The sequence below is a fragment of the Ranitomeya imitator genome, chromosome 8, assembly GCF_032444005.1.
Source record: "Ranitomeya imitator isolate aRanImi1 chromosome 8, aRanImi1.pri, whole genome shotgun sequence".
NCBI lineage: Eukaryota > Metazoa > Chordata > Amphibia > Anura > Dendrobatidae > Ranitomeya > Ranitomeya imitator.
In genome coordinates this window covers 60,323,034-60,344,087 of record NC_091289.1, presented here as the reverse complement: position 1 = coordinate 60,344,087, position 21,054 = coordinate 60,323,034, and the positions used below count along the sequence as shown (strand labels likewise).

The window sequence follows — 21,054 nt, the reverse complement described above, 5'->3', positions numbered from 1 at the left end:
TTTTGTGGTTGAGGTTCTTTATTTTCTGGGTTGGTAAAGCTGCCCCCTCTTCTCAGCAAAAAGCCTCCGGTTCCTGTATATTTCTGGGCTGTGTAGCATGAACTGCGTGCTTGAGATCTCCCCAGTCTGGCTCAATGATATTGAGGTCAGGAGACTGAGATGGCCACTCTAGAACCTTCACTTTGTTTTGCTGTAGCCAATGACAGGTCGACTTGGCCTTGTGTTTTGGATCGACAAAACATCAGCAATCCAACTCCGTGCTTTACAGTAGGAATGGTGTTCCTTTCATCATAGGCCTTGTTAACATAGTAACATAGTTAGTAAGGCCGAAAAAAGACATTTGTCCATCCAGTTCAGCCTATATTCAATCATAATAAATCCCCAGATCTACGTCCTTCTACAGAACCTAATAATTGTATGATACAATATTGTTCTGCTCCAGGAAGACATCCAGGCCTCTCTTGAACCCCTCGACTGAGTTCGCCATCACCACCTCCTCAGGCAAGCAATTCCAGATTCTCACTGCCCTAACAGTAAAGAATCCTCTTCTATGTTGGTGGAGTACTGTGTCCAGTTTTGGGCACCGGTGCTCAGGAAGGATATAATGGAACTAGAGAGAGTACAAAGGAGGGCAACAAAATTAATAAAGGGGATGGGAGAACTACAATACCCAGATAGATTAGCGAAATTAGGATTATTTAGTCTAGAAAAAAGACGACTGAGGGGCGATCTAATAACCATGTATAAGTATATAAGGGGACAATACAAATATCTCGCTGAGGATCTGTTTATACCAAGGAAGGTGACGGGCACAAGGGGGCATTCTTTGCGTCTGGAGGAGAGAAGGTTTTTCCACCAACATAGAAGAGGATTCTTTACTGTTAGGGCAGTGAGAATCTGGAATTGCTTGCCTGAGGAGGTGGGGATGGCGAACTCAGTCGAGGGGTTCAAGAGAGGCCTGGATGTCTTCCTGGAGCAGAACAATATTGTATCATACAATTATTAGGTTCTGTAGAAGGACGTAGATCTGGGTATTTATTATGATGGAATATAGGCTGAACTGGATGGACAAATGTCTTTTTTCGGCCTTACTAACTATGTTACTATGTTACTATGATATGGAGTTAAACAGTTATTCTCATTGAGATAATCCAGAATAACATCCCTCAGAAACCCTTCAAATATTTTACCAACAATAGAGGTTAGACTTACTGGCCTATAATTTCCAGGTTCACTTTTAGAGCCCTTTTTGAATATTGGCACCACATTTGCTACGCGCCAGTCCTGCGGAACAGACCCTGTCGCTATAGAGTCCCTAAAAATAAGAAATAATGGTTTATCTATTACATTACTTAGTTCCCTTAGTACTCGTGGGTGTATGCCATCCGGACCCGGAGATTTATCTATTTTAATCTTATTTAGCCGATTTCGCACCTCTTCTTGGGTTAGATTGGTGACCCTTAATATAGGGTTTTCATTGTTTCTTGGGATTTCACCTAGCATTTCATTTTCCACCGTGAATACCGTGGAGAAGAAGGTGTTTAATATGTTAGCTCTTTCCTCGTCATCTACAACCATTCTTTCCTCACTATTTTTTAAGGGGCCTACATTTTCAGTTTTTATTCTTTTACTATTGATATAGTTGAAGAACAGTTTGGGATTAGTTTTACTCTCCTTAGCAATGTGCTTCTCTGTTTCCTTTTTGGCAGCTTTAATTAGTTTTTTAGATAAAGTATTTTTCTCCCTATAGTTTTTTAGAGCTTCAATGGTGCCATCCTGCTTTAGTAGTGCAAATGCTTTCTTTTTACTGTTAATTGCCTGTCTTACTTCTTTGTTTAGCCACATTGGGTTTTTCCTATTTCTAGTCCTTTTATTCCCACAAGGTATAAACCGCTTACACTGCCTATTTAGGATGTTCTTAAACATTTCCCATTTATTATCTGTATTCTTATTTCTGAGGATATTGTCCCAGTCTACCAGATTAAGGGCATCTCTAAGCTGGTCAAACTTTGCCTTCCTAAAGTTCAGTGTTTTTGTGACTCCCTGACAAGTCCCCCTAGTGAAAGACAGGTGAAACTGTACAATATTGTGGTCGCTATTTCCTACATGCCCAACCACCTGCAGATTTGTTATTCTGTCAGGTCTATTAGATAGTATTAGGTCTAAAAGTGCTGCTCCTCTGGTTGGATTCTGCACCAATTGTGAAAGATAATTTTTCTTGGTTATTAGCAGAAACCTGTTGCCTTTATGGGTTTCACAGGTTTCACTTTCCCAGTTAATATCCGGGTAGTTAAAGTCCCCCATAACCAGGACCTCATTATGGGTTGCAGCTTCATCTATCTGCTTTAGAAGTAGACTTTCCATGGTTTCTGTTATATTTGGGGGTTTGTAACAGACCCCAATGAGAATTTTGTTACCATTTTTCCCTCCATGAATTTCGACCCATATGGACTCGACATCCTCATTTCCTTCGCTAATATCCTCCCTTAAAGTGGACTTTAGACAAGACTTTACATAGAGACAAACCCCTCCTCCTCTCAGATTTTTACGATCCTTTCTAAACAGACTGTAACCCTGTAAGTTAACTGCCCAGTCATAGCTTTCATCTAACCATGTCTCGGTCATTCCCACTATGTCAAAGTTACCTGTAGATATTTCTGCTTCTAGTTCTTCCATCTTGTTTGTCAGGCTTCTGGCGTTTGCGAGCATGCAGTTTAGAGGATTTTGTTTTGTTCCAATCTCCTCGCTGTAGATTGCTTTAGAAATGTTCTTACCTCCCATCTGAGTATGTTTTCCTGGGTCTTCTTTGTTCAAGTCTAATGTTTTTCTTCCCGTCCCCTCTTCTTCTAGTTTAACGCCCTCCTTGTTGACCTCTTTCCAAATGTAATGTTTACGGTTGTGGCCAAAAAGTTCAATTTTGGTCTCATCTCTCCAAATTACGTTGTTCCAGAAGTTTTGAGGCTTGTCTCTGTGCTGTTTTGCGTATTGTAGGGGAGATACTTTGTGACATTTGCACAGTAATAGCTTTCTTCTGGCGACTCGACCATGCAGCTTATTTTTGTTCAAGTGCCTCCTTATTGTGCATCTTGAAACCGCCACACTGCTAGTTTTCACAAAGTCTTGTATTTCAGCTGATGTTATTTGTGGGTTTTTCTTTACATCCTGAACAATTTTCCTGGCAGTTGTGGATGCCATTTTTTGTTGGTCTACCTGACTGTGGTTTTGTTTGTACAGAGCACCTAATTTTCCATTTGTTAATCACAGTTTGAACGCTGCTGACTGGCATTATCAATTCCTTGGATATCTTTTTGTATCCCTTTCCTGTTTTATACAGTTCAACTACCTTTTGCCGTAGATCTGTTGACAATTTTTTGGCTTTCCCATGACTCACAATCCAAGAAATGTCAGTGGCTGGATAAAAGATGAAAGAGTCTGTCTGGATCTCCAAAACTCTCTCAACTTTTATGCGCACACTGTTTACAAGCTAACAGATCACGGGTGAGGATGTTACATTTAGCAGCCATTCAAACCCATTTGCATGTTATCAGGCCAAAATCACCAGGGTATGTAAACTTTTGATCAGGGTCATTTGGATGTTTTGGTTTGTGATTATGATTTAAAAAGAGAAAACACAGTAGTTTGACAATAAAGGAGTGGAAAAAGAGTTTTGGTGTTATCATTCATATTCTCTGAAAAAAAGGCCAAGAAAGCAAAAATTCTGCCAGGGTATGTAAACTTTTGAGCACAACTGTAATAAATAGAATATATTCCTGCCGACTTCAACTGAAAAAATATTTCACGAATCCATTCATTCCTCAACCAAGAATCTGCAAAAACCCTAGTGCATGCCCTCATCTCTCGCCTTGACTACTGCAACCTCCTGCTCTGTGGCCTCCCCTCTAACACTCTCGCACCCCTCCAATCTATTCTAAACTCTGCTGCCCCACTAATCCACCTGTCCTCCCCGCTATTCCCCAGCTTCTCCCCTCTGTCAATCCCTTCATTGGCTCCCCATTGCCCAGAGACTCTAGTACAAAACCCTAACCATGACGTACAAAGCCATCCACAACCTGTCTCCTCCATACATCTGTGACCTTGTCTCCCGGTACTTATCTACACGCAACCTCCGATCCTCACAAGATCTCCTTCTCTACTCCCCTCTTATCTCCTCTTCCCACAATCGTATACAAGATTTCTCTCGCGCATAACCCCTACTCTGGAACTCTCTGCCACAACATATCAGACTTTCGCCTACCACGGGTAGTACCATCGAAACCTTAATAATAAGCAGCACTTGCAGCGCTGGGGTCCTGAGTTCCAATCCCACCCAGGACAACATCTGCAAAGAGTTTGTATGTTCTCTCCGTGTTTGCGTGGGTTTCTTCCGGGCACTCCGGTTTCCTCCCACATTCCAAAGACATACTGCAAGATTATTATTATATACATACATATATACATAAATTGTCCGAGTTTCATCCAGAAAAATACTTTTTCATCTCAATTGTTATCCGTATGGCGATTGCAATGTATCTGTAAAAATTGGATAATTGGATACAACACAGGTGATCCATATGCAAAACAATTTCAGTTTTCCTCGCACCCATAGACTTGAATAAGGTGACTCACATAAGTAACTAGTGCATGCAGCGATTTTTTCCTGTGCAGATTCAGTCTGTGAATAAAAATAAATGATCCTCTGAACAACCCGCCTGTGGGTCAGTTTTTTCATGGACAGCACTCGAACCGAAAATACCGTCGTGTGAACTTGGCCTCACTGAGACTGGAAATATCTAACACCAAATCAAGGAGCCCAACACTTATTAGAAGACACACATGCCTCTTTTTTGGCTCAAAACCAAATCTACTCACGTTACAAGTTTAGACTACAGCACAAATTTGGCCGCGAGTTTACAGCAGAAACCTGCTAAATATAACACAATAGGGCTATAACTGGACTGATGCAGAGCATATGGAACCAGAAATTCATCATTAATGCACTGCATACATAATACAAGAATTCTGCTGCAGGCGGACTACTGATTTACACGATACCTGCAGATATCACCAGGCCTATTCACAATAGGTGGATTACATAGCACTAGTCTGTAACAGATAAAGCCTGCCACAGTTTAAAAAAAAAAAAAAAAAGAAAAGGACTTTTCTGTCTCAAGAGACTCAACCAGGAGCTGTGCTGTATTCTGCTGCATCTGTCATAGTCTCCACTGTTCCGATCTTCAGCATACAGGTCCCTGGTTCGTGAAAAAATATGAAACTTTGAACTCTTGTTTCCGGCTAAAAACATGATCCAGGACTAAACGTCAAATTGTGCACATCTATAGAGAGATTAAAGGTGCGTTTACGCTGCAAAACACTCGTTCAGCAAGTGAAATGATCTTGTCTGCAGCACAAAAGATCATAGTTCTCGGCAGCACATCTTGTGGAAACAAGTCTTGCGCTGCCAAGAATAATGGCAGCTGTGCACACCGAGCGATTTATTCCATGGTCTGCCTGTGTAAACAGATAAAAAAAAAAAAAAACCACCTTTGGACTTTTTTTTTAGCGTTTTTGCGGTGGTTTTCCTCTGCAGAAACGCTAAAAAAAACTTACATTAAGCAGCCCATGATTTTAATGGTTTTCCCACAATAGAATTGTATTGGGACAATTGTAAAAAAAACAAAAAAACTAAAAATCCACGAAAAAACACGAGAAATACGCGCAAAAAAAAGGCAATATAAAAACGCAAGTGGATTTCCTGTGAAGGGAGTCCGGATTTTATCAGGAAAATTCTGCATACTTTCTGTACATGGGCACATAGCCTTAAAGAGTTTTTTTTTTTTTTTTTTTAATTTGCAGCATGTCAATGCTTTTAGGAATTGTGCAGCATTCTTCCCCGATGGTCTTTCTGCTCCGACCAGTGATGTCACAGCGGGATCCAGATCGCTGCTGCGTGTCAAACACAACGATATCGCTATCCAGGTCGCTGCAACGTCACGGATCGCTATCGTTATTGTTGTAATGTTGTTCAGTGTGAAGGTACCTTAAGACGCTGTGTTTTTGACATAGTGAAAATACACAGCTTAAAAAATAAATTGTAGGCACACAACCTATTATGTGGTTTGTTTAGTTTTGTGTTTTCTTTTTTCCCCTCCTATTCATTGCCATGGGGGAAGAATGCTGCACAATTCCTAAAAGCATTGACATGCTGCAAATTAAAAAAAAAAAAAAAAAAAAAAAAAAACTCTTTAAGGCTATGTGCCCATGTACAGAAAGTATGCAGAATTTTCCTGATAAAATCCTGATACGACTCCAGTGCTGTGGAGTAGTAGATGAGATGAATCTGTGCTGCACTTTATGTACATACTCAGTAGTGACCAGTGCGGTGGAGTCGGAGTGGAGATGAATCTGTGCTGCACTTTATGTACATGCTCAGTAGTGACCAGTGCTGTGGGGTCGTAGTGGAGATGAATCTGTGCTGCACTTTATGTACATGCTCAGTAGTGAGCAGTGCTGTGGGGTCGTAGTGGAGATGAATCTGTGCTGCATTTTATGTACATGATCAGTAGTGACCAGTGCTGTGGGGTCATAGTGGAGATGAATCTGTGCTGCACTTTATGTACATGCTCAGTAGTGACCAGTGCTGTGGGGTCAGAGTGGAGATGAATCTGCGCTGCACTTTATGTACATGCTCAGTAGTGACCAGTGCTGTGGGGTCGTAGTGGGGATGAATCTGTGCTGCCGTTTATGTACATGATCAGTAGTGACTAGTGCTGTGGGGTCATAGTGGAGATGAATCTGTGCTGCAGTTTATGTACATGCTCAGTAGTGACCAGTGCTGTGGGGTCGTAGTGGAGATGAATCTGTGCTGCATTTTATGTACATGATCAGTAGTGACCAGTGCTGCAGAGTCGGAGTGGAGATGAATCTGTGCTGCATTTTATGTACATGCTCAGTAGTGACCAGTGCGGTGGAGTCGGAGTGGAGATTAATCTGTGCTGCATTTTATGTACATACTCATTAGTGACCAGGGGTTGTGGGGTTGGGAGTCAGAAGTCAGGAAAATTAAGGAGTCAGTCAGTGGTTTGGCTTATTGACTCCACAGCCCTAGTGGAAACACATCAAAACACATGTAATCAGAACATGACTAGTAATACATTTTGCCAAAGCCAAATATGAGGAAAAATAAAAAACAAAGCAGTTTTATTTAAAGCATGACATACAAAAAAACGCAGCATTTAAAAAAGCAAGTAAAAAATGCAATAAAAACGCAAGTAGCTCAATATATTTAAGGCCATGTGCACACGTTGAGTATTTGGTCAGTTTTTACCTCAGTATTTGTAAATAAAAACCAGGAGTGGAACAGTAAGAGGAAAAGCATTAGGCCGGGTGCCCATGATCCGGAAATAACAGCGCTTTGGACGCAGAGCATGTCCGCTGCGTCAGAAGAGATGTCGTGCAGATTCACAGAGTCCAATTCATTCTATTTTGGAAAGAGCCATTAACATGCTGCGGCCTGGAGAGATGCACTGCTTCTCAGTGTCCGCGGGTGATTTCTTAAAATCCCGTCCACTATGCTGTAACAGCTGGCCACAGTGGGTTTGACGCTGCACAAGTACGCAGCGTCAACCCTGTAGCAACTCCGAATGGTGGACACATACCCCAACACAAACACGTCACCACTTCTGTATTTATCACCCACTCCTTATCTTGGCTTACAAATACTGAGGTAAAATACTGACCAAATACTGAACATGTGAACGTGGCTTTATAGGTGCAGAAAATCTGAAACAAAAACCCAATAAAAGCTCATGATGCAAAGGTAGCAACATTCTTACCACGAGCTTTTGAAGGTGCAGGCTTGCTGCACCCATTAAGTAAAATAGGCTACTTGCATTTTTTGGGAAATATACAGCGTAAAACTCATCATGGGAAGGCAGCCCAAGGCCACATTCACACTAGCAGTATTTGGTCAGTATTTTACCTCAGTATTTATAAGCCAAAACCAGGAGTGGGTGATAAATACAGAAGTGGTGACGTGTTTCTATTATACTTTTCCTCTGATTGTTCCTCTCCTGGTTTTGGCAACAAAAACTGAGGTAAAACACTAACGTGTGTGAACATGGCCTTACATGGATGTTACTCAGCATTTTTCCCGCCATTACTGGTTTTTACAGTAGAAAAATGTGCAGGTACCCCAACACAGGTTATAGCTGCCAGGAATACGAAGGCCACAAGGTGAACAATGTCAGGTATCTGTGCCAGGTAGAAGTCTGCAAGGCTAATCCCTCTTCATGGAGACTTTACACATGAGGATTATGACTTACCGGGGTAAGATTTACACAACAAACGTGTAAATGCTAAAATTTCACAAGAAAGGGGAGAGGAAACAAAAACCTGACAGCACAGAGTACTTAGTGTTGAGACTCTGCCAAAAAGTGAAGTAGCGTGTCCCCATTTAACTCTGCAAACACGGAGCCCGTCCAGGCACAATGTATCGCTACAGCCGTGGTCAGCGCCATGCACAAGCTCGGATCCTGATCTCCATCCTCACCCAGCTCAGGATTCATGTAACGGGGGCATACGAGGCCAGCGAGGGGCACAAAGGGGGATTCTGCTCGGCTCAAGCTGCAAACAGATGTGTGTATACATTATCACTGACTGCAGGAACAAAACTTCTGGCCTCAACCCACAGAAGGCGGGTACGTCGGACCCCACATCCATCACAGGGGCGGCCTGCGAACACTGGGGGCTCCACGGCGCAAGAAGTCACACAGAAAGTGATGTAAATTTAGGATTCTGACTTCAATTGTTCCCTGAACAATAGAAAGCGACAATCCAAGTGCTGCAGAAGATTCCAGCAGAGGTCACCGGGAACTTTCCTTCTCCCAGGGAACAAGCCGGACATCAGAGTGGTGCAAGGAGGGCTCATGAGATCAGGCAGAATGATCGGCAGCCAGATGGATCTTATGTATTCTAAGCTGAACTATAGATAATAATACAAACGTACTGGCTGCGGCCACAGATCTTATATAGTCTGTACAGCATGGATAGTGAATATAGAGAATCATACATAATATTACTACTGAGGCCCCTGCAGACAGGCTGCGGCCACAGATCTTATATAGTCTGAACAGCATGGATAGTGAATATAGAGAATAATACATAGTAATATTACTACTGAGGCCCCTGCAGACAGGCTGCGGCCACAGATCTTATATAGTCTGTACAGCATGGATAGTGAATATAGAGAATCATACATAATATTACTAGTGAGGCCCCTGCAGACAGGCTGCGGCCACAGATCTTATATAGTCTGTACAGAATGGATAGTGAATATAGAGAATCATACATAATATTACTAGTGAGGCCCCTGCAGACAAGCTGCGGCCACAGATCTTATATAGTCTGTACAGAATGGATAGTGAACATAGAGAATAATACATATTACTAGTGAGGCCCCTGCAGACAGGCTGCGGCCACAGATCTTATATAGACTGAACAGCATGGATAGTGAATATAGAGAATCATACATAATATTACTAGTGAGGCCCCTGCAGACAAGCTGCGGACACAGATCTTATATAGACTGTACAGCATGGATAGTGAATATAGAGAATCATACATAATATTACTAGTGAGGCCCTTGCAGACAAGCTGCGGACACAGATCTTATATAGTCTGTACAGCATGGATAGTGAATATAGAGAATCATACATAATATTACAGACAGGCTGCGGACACAGATCTTATGTAGTCTGTACAGGATGGATAGTGACTATAGAGAATCATACATAATATTACAGACAGGCTGCGGACACAGATCTTATGTAGTCTGTACAGCATGGATAGTGAATATAGAGAATCATACATAATATTACAGACAGGCTGCGGCCACAGATCTTATGTAGTCTGTACAGGATGGATAGTGAATATAGAGAATCATACATAATATTACTAGTGAGGCCTCTGCAGACAGGCTGCGGCCACAGATCTTATATAGTGTGTACAGCATGGATAGTGAATATAGAGTATCATACATAATATTACAGACAGGCTGCGGACACAGATCTTATATAGTGTGTACAGCATGGATAGTGAATATAGAGTATCATACATAATATTACAGACAGGCTGCGGACACAGATCTTATATAGTCTGTACAGCATGGATAGTGACTATAGAGAATCATACATAATATTACAGACAGGCTGCGGACACAGATCTTATATAGTCTGTACAGCATGGATAGTGACTATAGAGAATCATACATAATATTACAGACAGGCTGCGGACACAGATCTTATATAGTGTGTACAGCATGGATAGTGAATATAGAGTATCATACATAATATTACAGACAGGCTGCGGCCACAGATCTTATATAGTCTGTACAGCATGGATAGTGACTATAGAGAATCATACATAATATTACAGACAGGCTGCGGACACAGATCTTATATAGTCTGTACAGCATGGATAGTGACTATAGAGAATCATACATAATATTACAGACAGGCTGCGGACACAGATCTTATATAGTCTGTACAGCATGGATAGTGACTATAGAGAATCATACATAATATTACAGACAGGCTGCGGACACAGATCTTATATAGTCTGTACAGCATGGATAGTGACTATAGAGAATCATACATAATATTACAGACAGGCTGCGGACACAGATCTTATATAGTCTGTACAGGATGGATAGTGAATATAGAGAATCATACATAATATTACAGACAGGCTGCGGACACAGATCTTATATAGTCTGTACAGCATGGATAGTGACTATAGAGAATCATACATAATATTACAGACAGGCTGCGGACACAGATCTTATATAGTCTGTACAGCATGGATAGTGAATATAGAGTATCATACATAATATTACTAGTGAGGCCCCTGCAGACAGGCTGCGGCCACAGATCTTATGTATGGATAGTGACTATAGAGAATCATACATAATATTACAGACAGGCTGCGAACACAGATCTTATATAGTCTGTACAGCATGGATAGTGAATATAGAGAATCATACATAATATTACAGACAGGCTGCGGACACAGATCTTATATAGTCTGTACAGCATGGATAGTGAATATAGAGAATCATACATAATATTACAGACAGACTGCGGCCACAGATCTTATGTAGTCTGTACAGGATGGATAGTGAGTATAGAGAATCATACATAATATTACAGACAGGCTGCGGACACAGATCTTATGTAGTCTGTACAGCATGGATAGTGAATATAGAGAATCATACATAATATTACAGACAGGCTGCGGCCACAGATCTTATGTAGTCTGTACAGGATGGATAGTGAATATAGAGAATCATACATAATATTACTAGTGAGGCCTCTGCAGACAGGCTGCGGCCACAGATCTTATATAGTGTGTACAGCATGGATAGTGAATATAGAGTATCATACATAATATTACAGACAGGCTGCGGACACAGATCTTATATAGTGTGTACAGCATGGATAGTGAATATAGAGTATCATACATAATATTACAGACAGGCTGCGGACACAGATCTTATATAGTCTGTACAGCATGGATAGTGACTATAGAGAATCATACATAATATTACAGACAGGCTGCGGACACAGATCTTATATAGTCTGTACAGCATGGATAGTGACTATAGAGAATCATACATAATATTACAGACAGGCTGCGGACACAGATCTTATATAGTGTGTACAGCATGGATAGTGAATATAGAGTATCATACATAATATTACAGACAGGCTGCGGCCACAGATCTTATATAGTCTGTACAGCATGGATAGTGACTATAGAGAATCATACATAATATTACAGACAGGCTGCGGACACAGATCTTATATAGTCTGTACAGCATGGATAGTGACTATAGAGAATCATACATAATATTACAGACAGGCTGCGGACACAGATCTTATATAGTCTGTACAGCATGGATAGTGACTATAGAGAATCATACATAATATTACAGACAGGCTGCGGACACAGATCTTATATAGTCTGTACAGCATGGATAGTGAATATAGAGTATCATACATAATATTACTAGTGAGGCCCCTGCAGACAGGCTGCGGCCACAGATCTTATGTATGGATAGTGACTATAGAGAATCATACATAATATTACAGACAGGCTGCGAACACAGATCTTATATAGTCTGTACAGCATGGATAGTGAATATAGAGAATCATACATAATATTACAGACAGGCTGCGGACACAGATCTTATATAGTCTGTACAGCATGGATAGTGAATATAGAGAATCATACATAATATTACAGACAGGCTGCGGACACAGATCTTATATAGTCTGTACAGCATGGATAGTGACTATAGAGAATCATACATAATATTACAGACAGGCTGCGGACACAGATCTTATGTAGTCTGTACAGCATGGATAGTGACTATAGAGAATCATACATAATATTACAGACAGGCTGCGGACACAGATCTTATATAGTCTGTACAGCATGGATAGTGACTATAGAGAATCATACATAATATTACAGACAGGCTGCGGACACAGATCTTATATAGTCTGTACAGGATGGATAGTGAATATAGAGAATCATACATAATATTACAGACAGGCTGCGGACACAGATCTTATATAGTCTGTACAGCATGGATAGTGACTATAGAGAATCATACATAATATTACAGACAGGCTGCGGACACAGATCTTATGTAGTCTGTACAGCATGGATAGTGAATATAGAGAATCATACATAATATTACTAGTGAGGCCCCTGCAGACAGGCTGCGGCCACAGATCTTATATAGACTGAACAGCATGGATAGTGAATATAGAGAATCATACATAATATTACAGACAGGCTGCGGACACAGATCTTATATAGTCTGTACAGGATGGATAGTGAATATAGAGAATCATACATAATATTACAGACAGGCTGCGGACACAGATCTTATGTAGTCTGTACAGAATGGATAGTGACTATAGAGAATCATACATAATATTACAGACAGGCTGCGGCCACAGATCTTATATAGTCTGTACAGCATGGATAGTGACTATAGAGAATCATACATAATATTACAGACAGGCTGCGGCCACAGATCTTATATAGTCTGTACAGCATGGATAGTGACTACAGAGAATCATACATAATATTACAGACAGGCTGCGGCCACAGATCTTATATAGTCTGTACAGCATGGATAGTGAATATAGAGAATCATACATAATATTACAGACAGGCTGCGGACACAGATCTTATATAGTCTGTACAGCATGGATAGTGACTATAGAGAATCATACATAATATTACAGACAGGCTGCGGACACAGATCTTATATAGTCTGTACAGCATGGATAGTGAATATAGAGAATCATACATAATATTACAGACAGACTGCGGCCACAGATCTTATGTAGTCTGTACAGCATGGATAGTGAATATAGAGAATCATACATAATATTACAGACAGGCTGCGGCCACAGATCTTATATAGTCTGTACAGCATGGATAGTGAATATAGAGAATCATACATAATATTACAGACAGGCTGCGGCCACAGATCTTATATAGTCTGTACAGCATGGATAGTGAATATAGAGAATCATACATAATATTACAGACAGGCTGCGGACACAGTTCTTATGTAGTCTGTACAGCATGGATAGTGACTATAGAGAATCATACATAATATTACAGACAGGCTGCGGCCACAGATCTTATGTAGTCTGTACAGCATGGATAGTGAATATAGAGAATCATACATAATATTACAGACAGGCTGCGGACACAGATCTTATGTAGTCTGTACAGCATGGATAGTGACTATAGAGAATCATACATAATATTACAGACAGGCTGCGGACACAGATCTTATGTAGTCTGTACAGCATGGATAGTGAATATAGAGAATCATACATAATATTACAGACAGGCTGCGGACACAGATCTTATGTAGTCTGTACAGCATGGATAGTGACTACAGAGAATCATACATAATATTACAGACAGGCTGCGGCCACAGATCTTATGTAGTCTGTACAGGATGGATAGTGACTATAGAGAATCATACATAATATTACAGACAGGCTGCGGACACAGATCTTATGTAGTCTGTACAGCATGGATAGTGACTATAGAGAATCATACATAATATTACAGACAGGCTGCGGACACAGATCTTATGTAGTCTGTACAGCATGGATAGTGACTATAGAGAATCATACATAATATTACAGACAGGCTGCGGACACAGATCTTATGTAGTCTGTACAGCATGGATAGTGACTATAGAGAATCATACATAATATTACAGACAGGCTGCGGACACAGATCTTATGTAGTCTGTACAGCATGGATAGTGACTATAGAGAATCATACATAATATTACAGACAGGCTGCGGACACAGATCTTATGTAGTCTGTACAGCATGGATAGTGACTATAGAGAATCATACATAATATTACAGACAGGCTGCGGACACAGATCTTATGTAGTCTGTACAGCATGGATAGTGACTATAGAGAATCATACATAATATTACAGACAGGCTGCGGACACAGATCTTATATAGTCTGTACAGCATGGATAGTGAATATAGAGAATCATACATAATATTACAGACAGACTGCGGCCACAGATCTTATGTAGTCTGTACAGCATGGATAGTGAATATAGAGAATCATACATAATATTACAGACAGGCTGCGGACACAGATCTTATGTAGTCTGTACAGCATGGATAGTGAATATAGAGAATCATACATAATATTACAGACAGGCTGCGGCCACAGATCTTATATAGTCTGTACAGCATGGATAGTGAATATAGAGAATCATACATAATATTACAGACAGGCTGCGGCCACAGATCTTATATAGTCTGTACAGCATGGATAGTGAATATAGAGAATCATACATAATATTACAGACAGGCTGCGGACACAGATCTTATGTAGTCTGTACAGCATGGATAGTGACTATAGAGAATCATACATAATATTACAGACAGGCTGCGGACACAGATCTTATGTAGTCTGTACAGCATGGATAGTGAATATAGAGAATCATACATAATATTACAGACAGGCTGCGGACACAGATCTTATGTAGTCTGTACAGGATGGATAGTGAATATAGAGAATCATACATAATATTACAGACAGGCTGCGGACACAGATCTTATGTAGTCTGTACAGGATGGATAGTGAATATAGAGAATCATACATAATATTACAGACAGGCTGCGGACACAGATCTTATGTAGTCTGTACAGCATGGATAGTGACTATAGAGAATCATACATAATATTACAGACAGGCTGCGGACACAGATCTTATGTAGTCTGTACAGCATGGATAGTGACTATAGAGAATCATACATAATATTACAGACAGGCTGCGGACACAGATCTTATGTAGTCTGTACAGGATGGATAGTGACTATAGAGAATCATACATAATATTACAGACAGGCTGCGGACACAGATCTTATGTAGTCTGTACAGCATGGATAGTGACTATAGAGAATCATACATAATATTACAGACAGGCTGCGGACACAGATCTTATGTAGTCTGTACAGCATGGATAGTGACTATAGAGAATCATACATAATATTACAGACAGGCTGCGGACACAGATCTTATGTAGTCTGTACAGGATGGATAGTGACTATAGAGAATCATACATAATATTACAGACAGGCTGCGGACACAGATCTTATGTAGTCTGTACAGCATGGATAGTGACTATAGAGAATCATACATAATATTACAGACAGGCTGCGGACACAGATCTTATATAGTCTGTACAGCATGGATAGTGAATATAGAGAATCATACATAATATTACAGACAGGCTGCGGACACAGATCTTATATAGTCTGTACAGCATGGATAGTGACTACAGAGAATCATACATAATATTACAGACAGGCTGCGGACACAGATCTTATATAGTCTGTACAGCATGGATAGTGACTATAGAGAATCATACATAATATTACAGACAGGCTGCGGACACAGATCTTATGTAGTCTGTACAGCATGGATAGTGACTATAGAGAATCATACATAATATTACAGACAGGCTGCGGACAAAGATCTTATATAGTCTGTACAGCATGGATAGTGAATATAGAGAATCATACATAATATTACAGACAGGCTGCGGACACAGATCTTATATAGTCTGTACAGCATGGATAGTGAATATAGAGTATCATACATAATATTACAGACAGGCTGCAGACACAGATCTTATGTAGTCTGTACAGGATGGATAGTGACTATAGAGAATCATACATAATATTACAGACAGGCTGCGGACACAGATCTTATATAGTCTGTACAGCATGGATAGTGAATATAGAGAATCATACATAATATTACAGACAGGCTGCGGACACAGATCTTATATAGTCTGTACAGGATGGATAGTGACTATAGAGAATCATACATAATATTACAGACAGGCTGTGGACACAGATCTTATGTAGTCTGTACAGCATGGTTAGTGAATATAGAGAATCATACATAATATTACAGACAGGCTGTGGACACAGATCTTATGTAGTCTGTACAGCATGGATAGTGAATATAGAGAATCATACATAATATTACAGACAGGCTGTGGACACAGATCTTATATAGTCTGTACAGCATGGATAGTGACTATAGAGAATCATACATAATATTACAGACAGGCTGCGGACACTGATGTAAGTGCAAGTCATCAGCTGCTCACACTGCAGCCTGCTAAGCGCGCCACTGCCGGCAGGGGGCGATAGTTGCTATGAAGGACGGCTCTTTGGCACCGGGCCAGTACCGTAGAAGCCCTTTGATGCCACACACTGGCACCGGGCACAGCATAGCGTCCTCACCCCGCAGGAGAGCCCCACGGCCGCCACACCGCACCGCCTCCCAGGTCTGAGCTCCGGGCACGGACAGTAGCCGGTGCCGAGCCCGTCACTGCACGTCCGCCCCGGGTCTCCCTGCCGCTCACCTTCCTTATACGCCGTTTAATAATTGATTCGGCAGCAAAAACCCGCTCCCCGACTGCAGACAGCTCCATGTTCAGCGCGACCCCGGCAACACTAGCAGCAGCAGCAGCGGCAGCAAGCGAACAACTCCTCCTCCCAGAGCGCCGCTGTCACCTCGGCCGTGTCCGCGCCCCTTCCCGCTGTCAACGTGTTATCCCCGCCCCCTCCGCCTGTCACTGAGCGGGGGCACCGCGCCGGGACACGCCCACTTTAAAGCTCCCACTTGTGTCCACGCCCTCCTTCTCTTTCTCCTCTGGACCATTCGCTCCTCCCCTTTACCAGCTTCACGATAAGGCTCCGCCCACTGCGCGTTCTTGTGAACACGAGCGCGAGAGAATCTTCTCACTTCTTGTTGGCGGGAAGTGCGGGCGCGCGCCTCCGCGGAGAGTCAGGGAGTGAGCGGCACGGAGCGCAGCCTGAGCGGCGGGCATTGCAGCGCCACCGGGCATTGCGGCGCCACCGGGCATTGCGGCGCCACCGGGCGATACTCTGCTGCAGCGGTGACGTGTCCGCCCTCAGCGATGCGCAGATGCGGGGGGATTCTTCACTGCATCTCATCTTTACAGGGGGTTTCCACTACTCGGACTCCTTCTCCCCTGCTATGGCTCCCAGTCATCAGTTTCCTCTCTTTTTTTCTAGTCGCACGGCTGCATGAACTTTGAGGAGAATTGAAACCTGCTCTTTTTCTGTCATTTCACCAGTTCAGCTGTTCCTTTTATGTATTGTGTTTGCAAAATGGTGTAAAAAATGTTCCAGATTACTGTTGGTGCAGAGCAGGGGACTGAGGGAAGTTCCCCCCAAATTCTGCAACTTAATAAAAACAAAGTGAATCGGGCGAAAACCTCTGGAGACTCCCATGGGGGTAAAAACCAGAAATCGGAACAAAAGAAGGAAATGTTCGAATTTGTCACAAATCAAAAAGTCATTACGAGGTCCTGAAACTGGTGGCTATGCTACAGCACACCGCCTCTTTATTAGGCCGTTTCACACGTCCTGATATTTCTGGTACCGGTAAACATGGAGATGTCCATGTGTGTCCTACATGTGGCACACGTGTGGCAACCCTGTGCCGCATCAGTACCACACGGACGGCCGCAGGGGAAGCAGCGCTACAGTAAGCACTGTTCCCCTGCGTGTGGTGCTGAAGCTGTCTGTCATCCCTTCTTCCCTGCTCGGCCGGTGAGCAGGGGAGAATTCATGAAAGAAAAAACTGACCCGGCAAAACTCACAGCTGGGGGCTGCTATTCTCATGCTGGTAAGGGGCCATGGATATGGGCCCCTCCAGCCTAAAAACAGCAGCCCGCAGCTGCCCAGAAAAGGCACATCTATTGCTAGGTTCACACTAGCGTTGCGCCGCCCTGCGTCGGCGACGCGACGCACGTAAAAACGCGCGCAAGCGCGCGTTTTGCGACGCGTGCGTCGTTTTTGACGAAAATCGGACGCACAGAAAATGCTACAATGTAGCGTTTTCTTGCGTCCGACGCTAGCGTCGGAAACGACGCACGTGGCGAAAAACGCCACCAAAACGACGCACGCGTCCCCTATGTTAAACATAGGGGCGCGTCGCCGGCGCAACAGCGACGCACATTGGCGGAACGCCAATGTGAACGTAGCCTATTAGATGCACCAATTCTGGAGCTTTGCCCGCTTCTTCCCACTTGCCCTGTAGCTGTGGCAAGTGGTGCAATGAGGGGTTACTGTCACCTTCCTATTGTAAGGTGACATTAAGCCGGCTTAGTAATGGAGAGGTGTCAATAAGACACCTCTCCATTACTAATCCTACAGTTGTTAAAGGGTTAATCAAACACCACACAGTAAGAAAAAAGTATTTTAATGAAATAAAACAATATACACATTTTTTCCATCTTTATTAGTCTGCCATTCAAAGCGAAGCCCTCGATCTCCTGTAAAAAATGTCAAAATAATAAACCAACAATATACCCATACCTGTCCGGCGTACAGTCAGTCCCACGCAGTAATCCATATCTGAGGTATATACCCTTTACAACCTGGAGGGCTGCTAATGCGATCGCTCCCGGCTGTAAACTACTGGGGAATGAATGAAATGCTGAGAGCGGAGCTTCAGTGACTAGCGGTGACGTCACTGAAGCTGCGCCCCCTGCCGGCATAAACTCAAATGAACTCTTGAGCGTGGGAAAATGCCAGCTGATATTCCCTCACTGAAGAGTTCATCTTTCTTAGGCTACGTTCAGATTAGCGTTTCCCGACGCTGCGTCGGGAAACGCAGCAGCGACGCACGCGTCATGCGCCCCTATGTTTTACATTGGGGACGCATGCGTTTTTCTTGTTGCGTTTTCCGACACGTGCGTCGTTTTTGACGCTAGCGTCGGACGCAAGAAAATGCAACATGTTGCATTTTTCTTGCGTCCGATTTCGTCAAAAAAAACGACGCACGCGTCGCAAAACGCAGCGTTTTTTCGTGCGTCGTGCGTTGCGTCGCCGACGCAGCGGCGCGCAACGCTAATCTGAACGTAGCCTTACTGTGCAGGCAATCAGTGGCCGCTATGCAGCTGTTTCCTTTACACTCCCCCCCCCCCCCCCCCCAGAGGATCCTTGTAGTGTGATAAAAGCAGCCTATTCGCTACTGATTGGCTGCAGCGTTCATGTGCAGAATGTCTCTGGAGGTCTGACATTGCTAGAATTGAGAATACTTAGCACATAAGTCACTATCTGTAACTGTACTGTAATCTACAGTCATGGCCAAAAATATTGACACCCCTGCAATTCTGTCAGATAATACTCAGTTTCTTCCTGAAAATGATTGCAAACACAAATTGTTTGGTATTATTATCTTCATTTAATTTGTCTTAAATGAAAAAAAAAACACAAAAAGAATTGTCCTAGAGCCAAATTGGATATAATTCCACACCAAACATAAAAAAGGGGGTGGACAAAAGTATTGTCACTGTTCGAAAAATCATGTGATGCTTCTATAATTTGTGTAATTAACAGCACCTGTAACTTACCTGTGGCACCTAACAGGTGTTGGCAATAAATAAATCACACTTGCAGCCAGTTGACATGGATTAAAGTTGACTCAACCTCTGTCCTGTGTCCTTGTGTGCACCACATTGAGCATGGAGAAAAGAAAGAAGACCAAAGAACTGTCTGAGGACTTCAGAAACCAAATTGTGAGGAAGCATGAGCAATCTCAAGGCTACAAGTTCATCTCCAAAGACCTGAATGTTCCTGTGTCTACCATGCGCAGTGTCATTAAGAAGTTTAAAGCCCATGGCACTGTGGCTAACCTCCCTAGATGTGGACGGAAAAGAAAAATTGACAAGAGATTTCAACGCAAGATTGTGCGGATGTTGGATAAAGAACCTCGACTAACATCCAAACAAGTTCAAGCTGCCCTGCAGTCCGAGGGTGCAACAGTGTCAACCCGTACTATCCGTCGGCATCTGAATGAAAAGGGACTGTATGGTAGGAGACCCAGGAAGACCCCACTTCTTACCCCGAGACATAAAAAAGCCAGGCTGGAGTTTGCCAAAACTTACCTGAAAAAGCCTAAAACGTTTTGGAAGAATGTTCTCTGGTGAGATGAGAAAAGTAGAGCTTTTTGGGCAAATGCATCACCATAGACTTTACCGGAGAAAAAAAGAGGCATTCAAAGAAAAGAACACGGTCCCTACAGTCAAACATGGCGGAGGTTCCCTGTTGTTTTGGGGTTGCTTTGCTGCCTCTGGCACTGGACTGCTTGACCGTGTACATGGCATTATGAAGTCTGAAGACTACCAACAAATTTTGCAGCATAATGTAGGGCCCAGTGTGAGAAAGCTGGGTCTCCCTCAGAGGTCATGGGTCTTCCAGCAGGACAATGACCCAAAACACACTTCAAAAAGCACTAGAAAATTGTTTTAGAGAAAGCACTGGAGACTTCTAAGGTGGCCAGCAATGAGTCCAGACCTGAATCCCATAGAACACCTGTGGAGAGATCTAAAAATGGCAGTTTGGAGAAGGCACCCTTCGAATATCAGGGACGTGGA

At 42.5% G+C, this 21,054-nt stretch overlaps 1 protein-coding gene across 1 annotated transcript in view; it reads right to left on the bottom strand.

Annotated features, from left to right (window-relative positions):
- The window catches only part of CBX6 (chromobox 6), a 40,968-nt gene extending 23,747 nt beyond the window's left edge, over positions 1-17,221 (bottom strand). Inside the window, exon 1 of the mRNA XM_069737009.1 lies at positions 17,008-17,221. Coding sequence (XP_069593110.1) covers positions 17,008-17,076 — 69 coding nt within the window. The 5' untranslated portion in view covers positions 17,077-17,221. The remainder of the gene's footprint in view (positions 1-17,007) is intronic.
- Between the last annotated feature and the right edge of the window lie 3,833 nt (positions 17,222-21,054).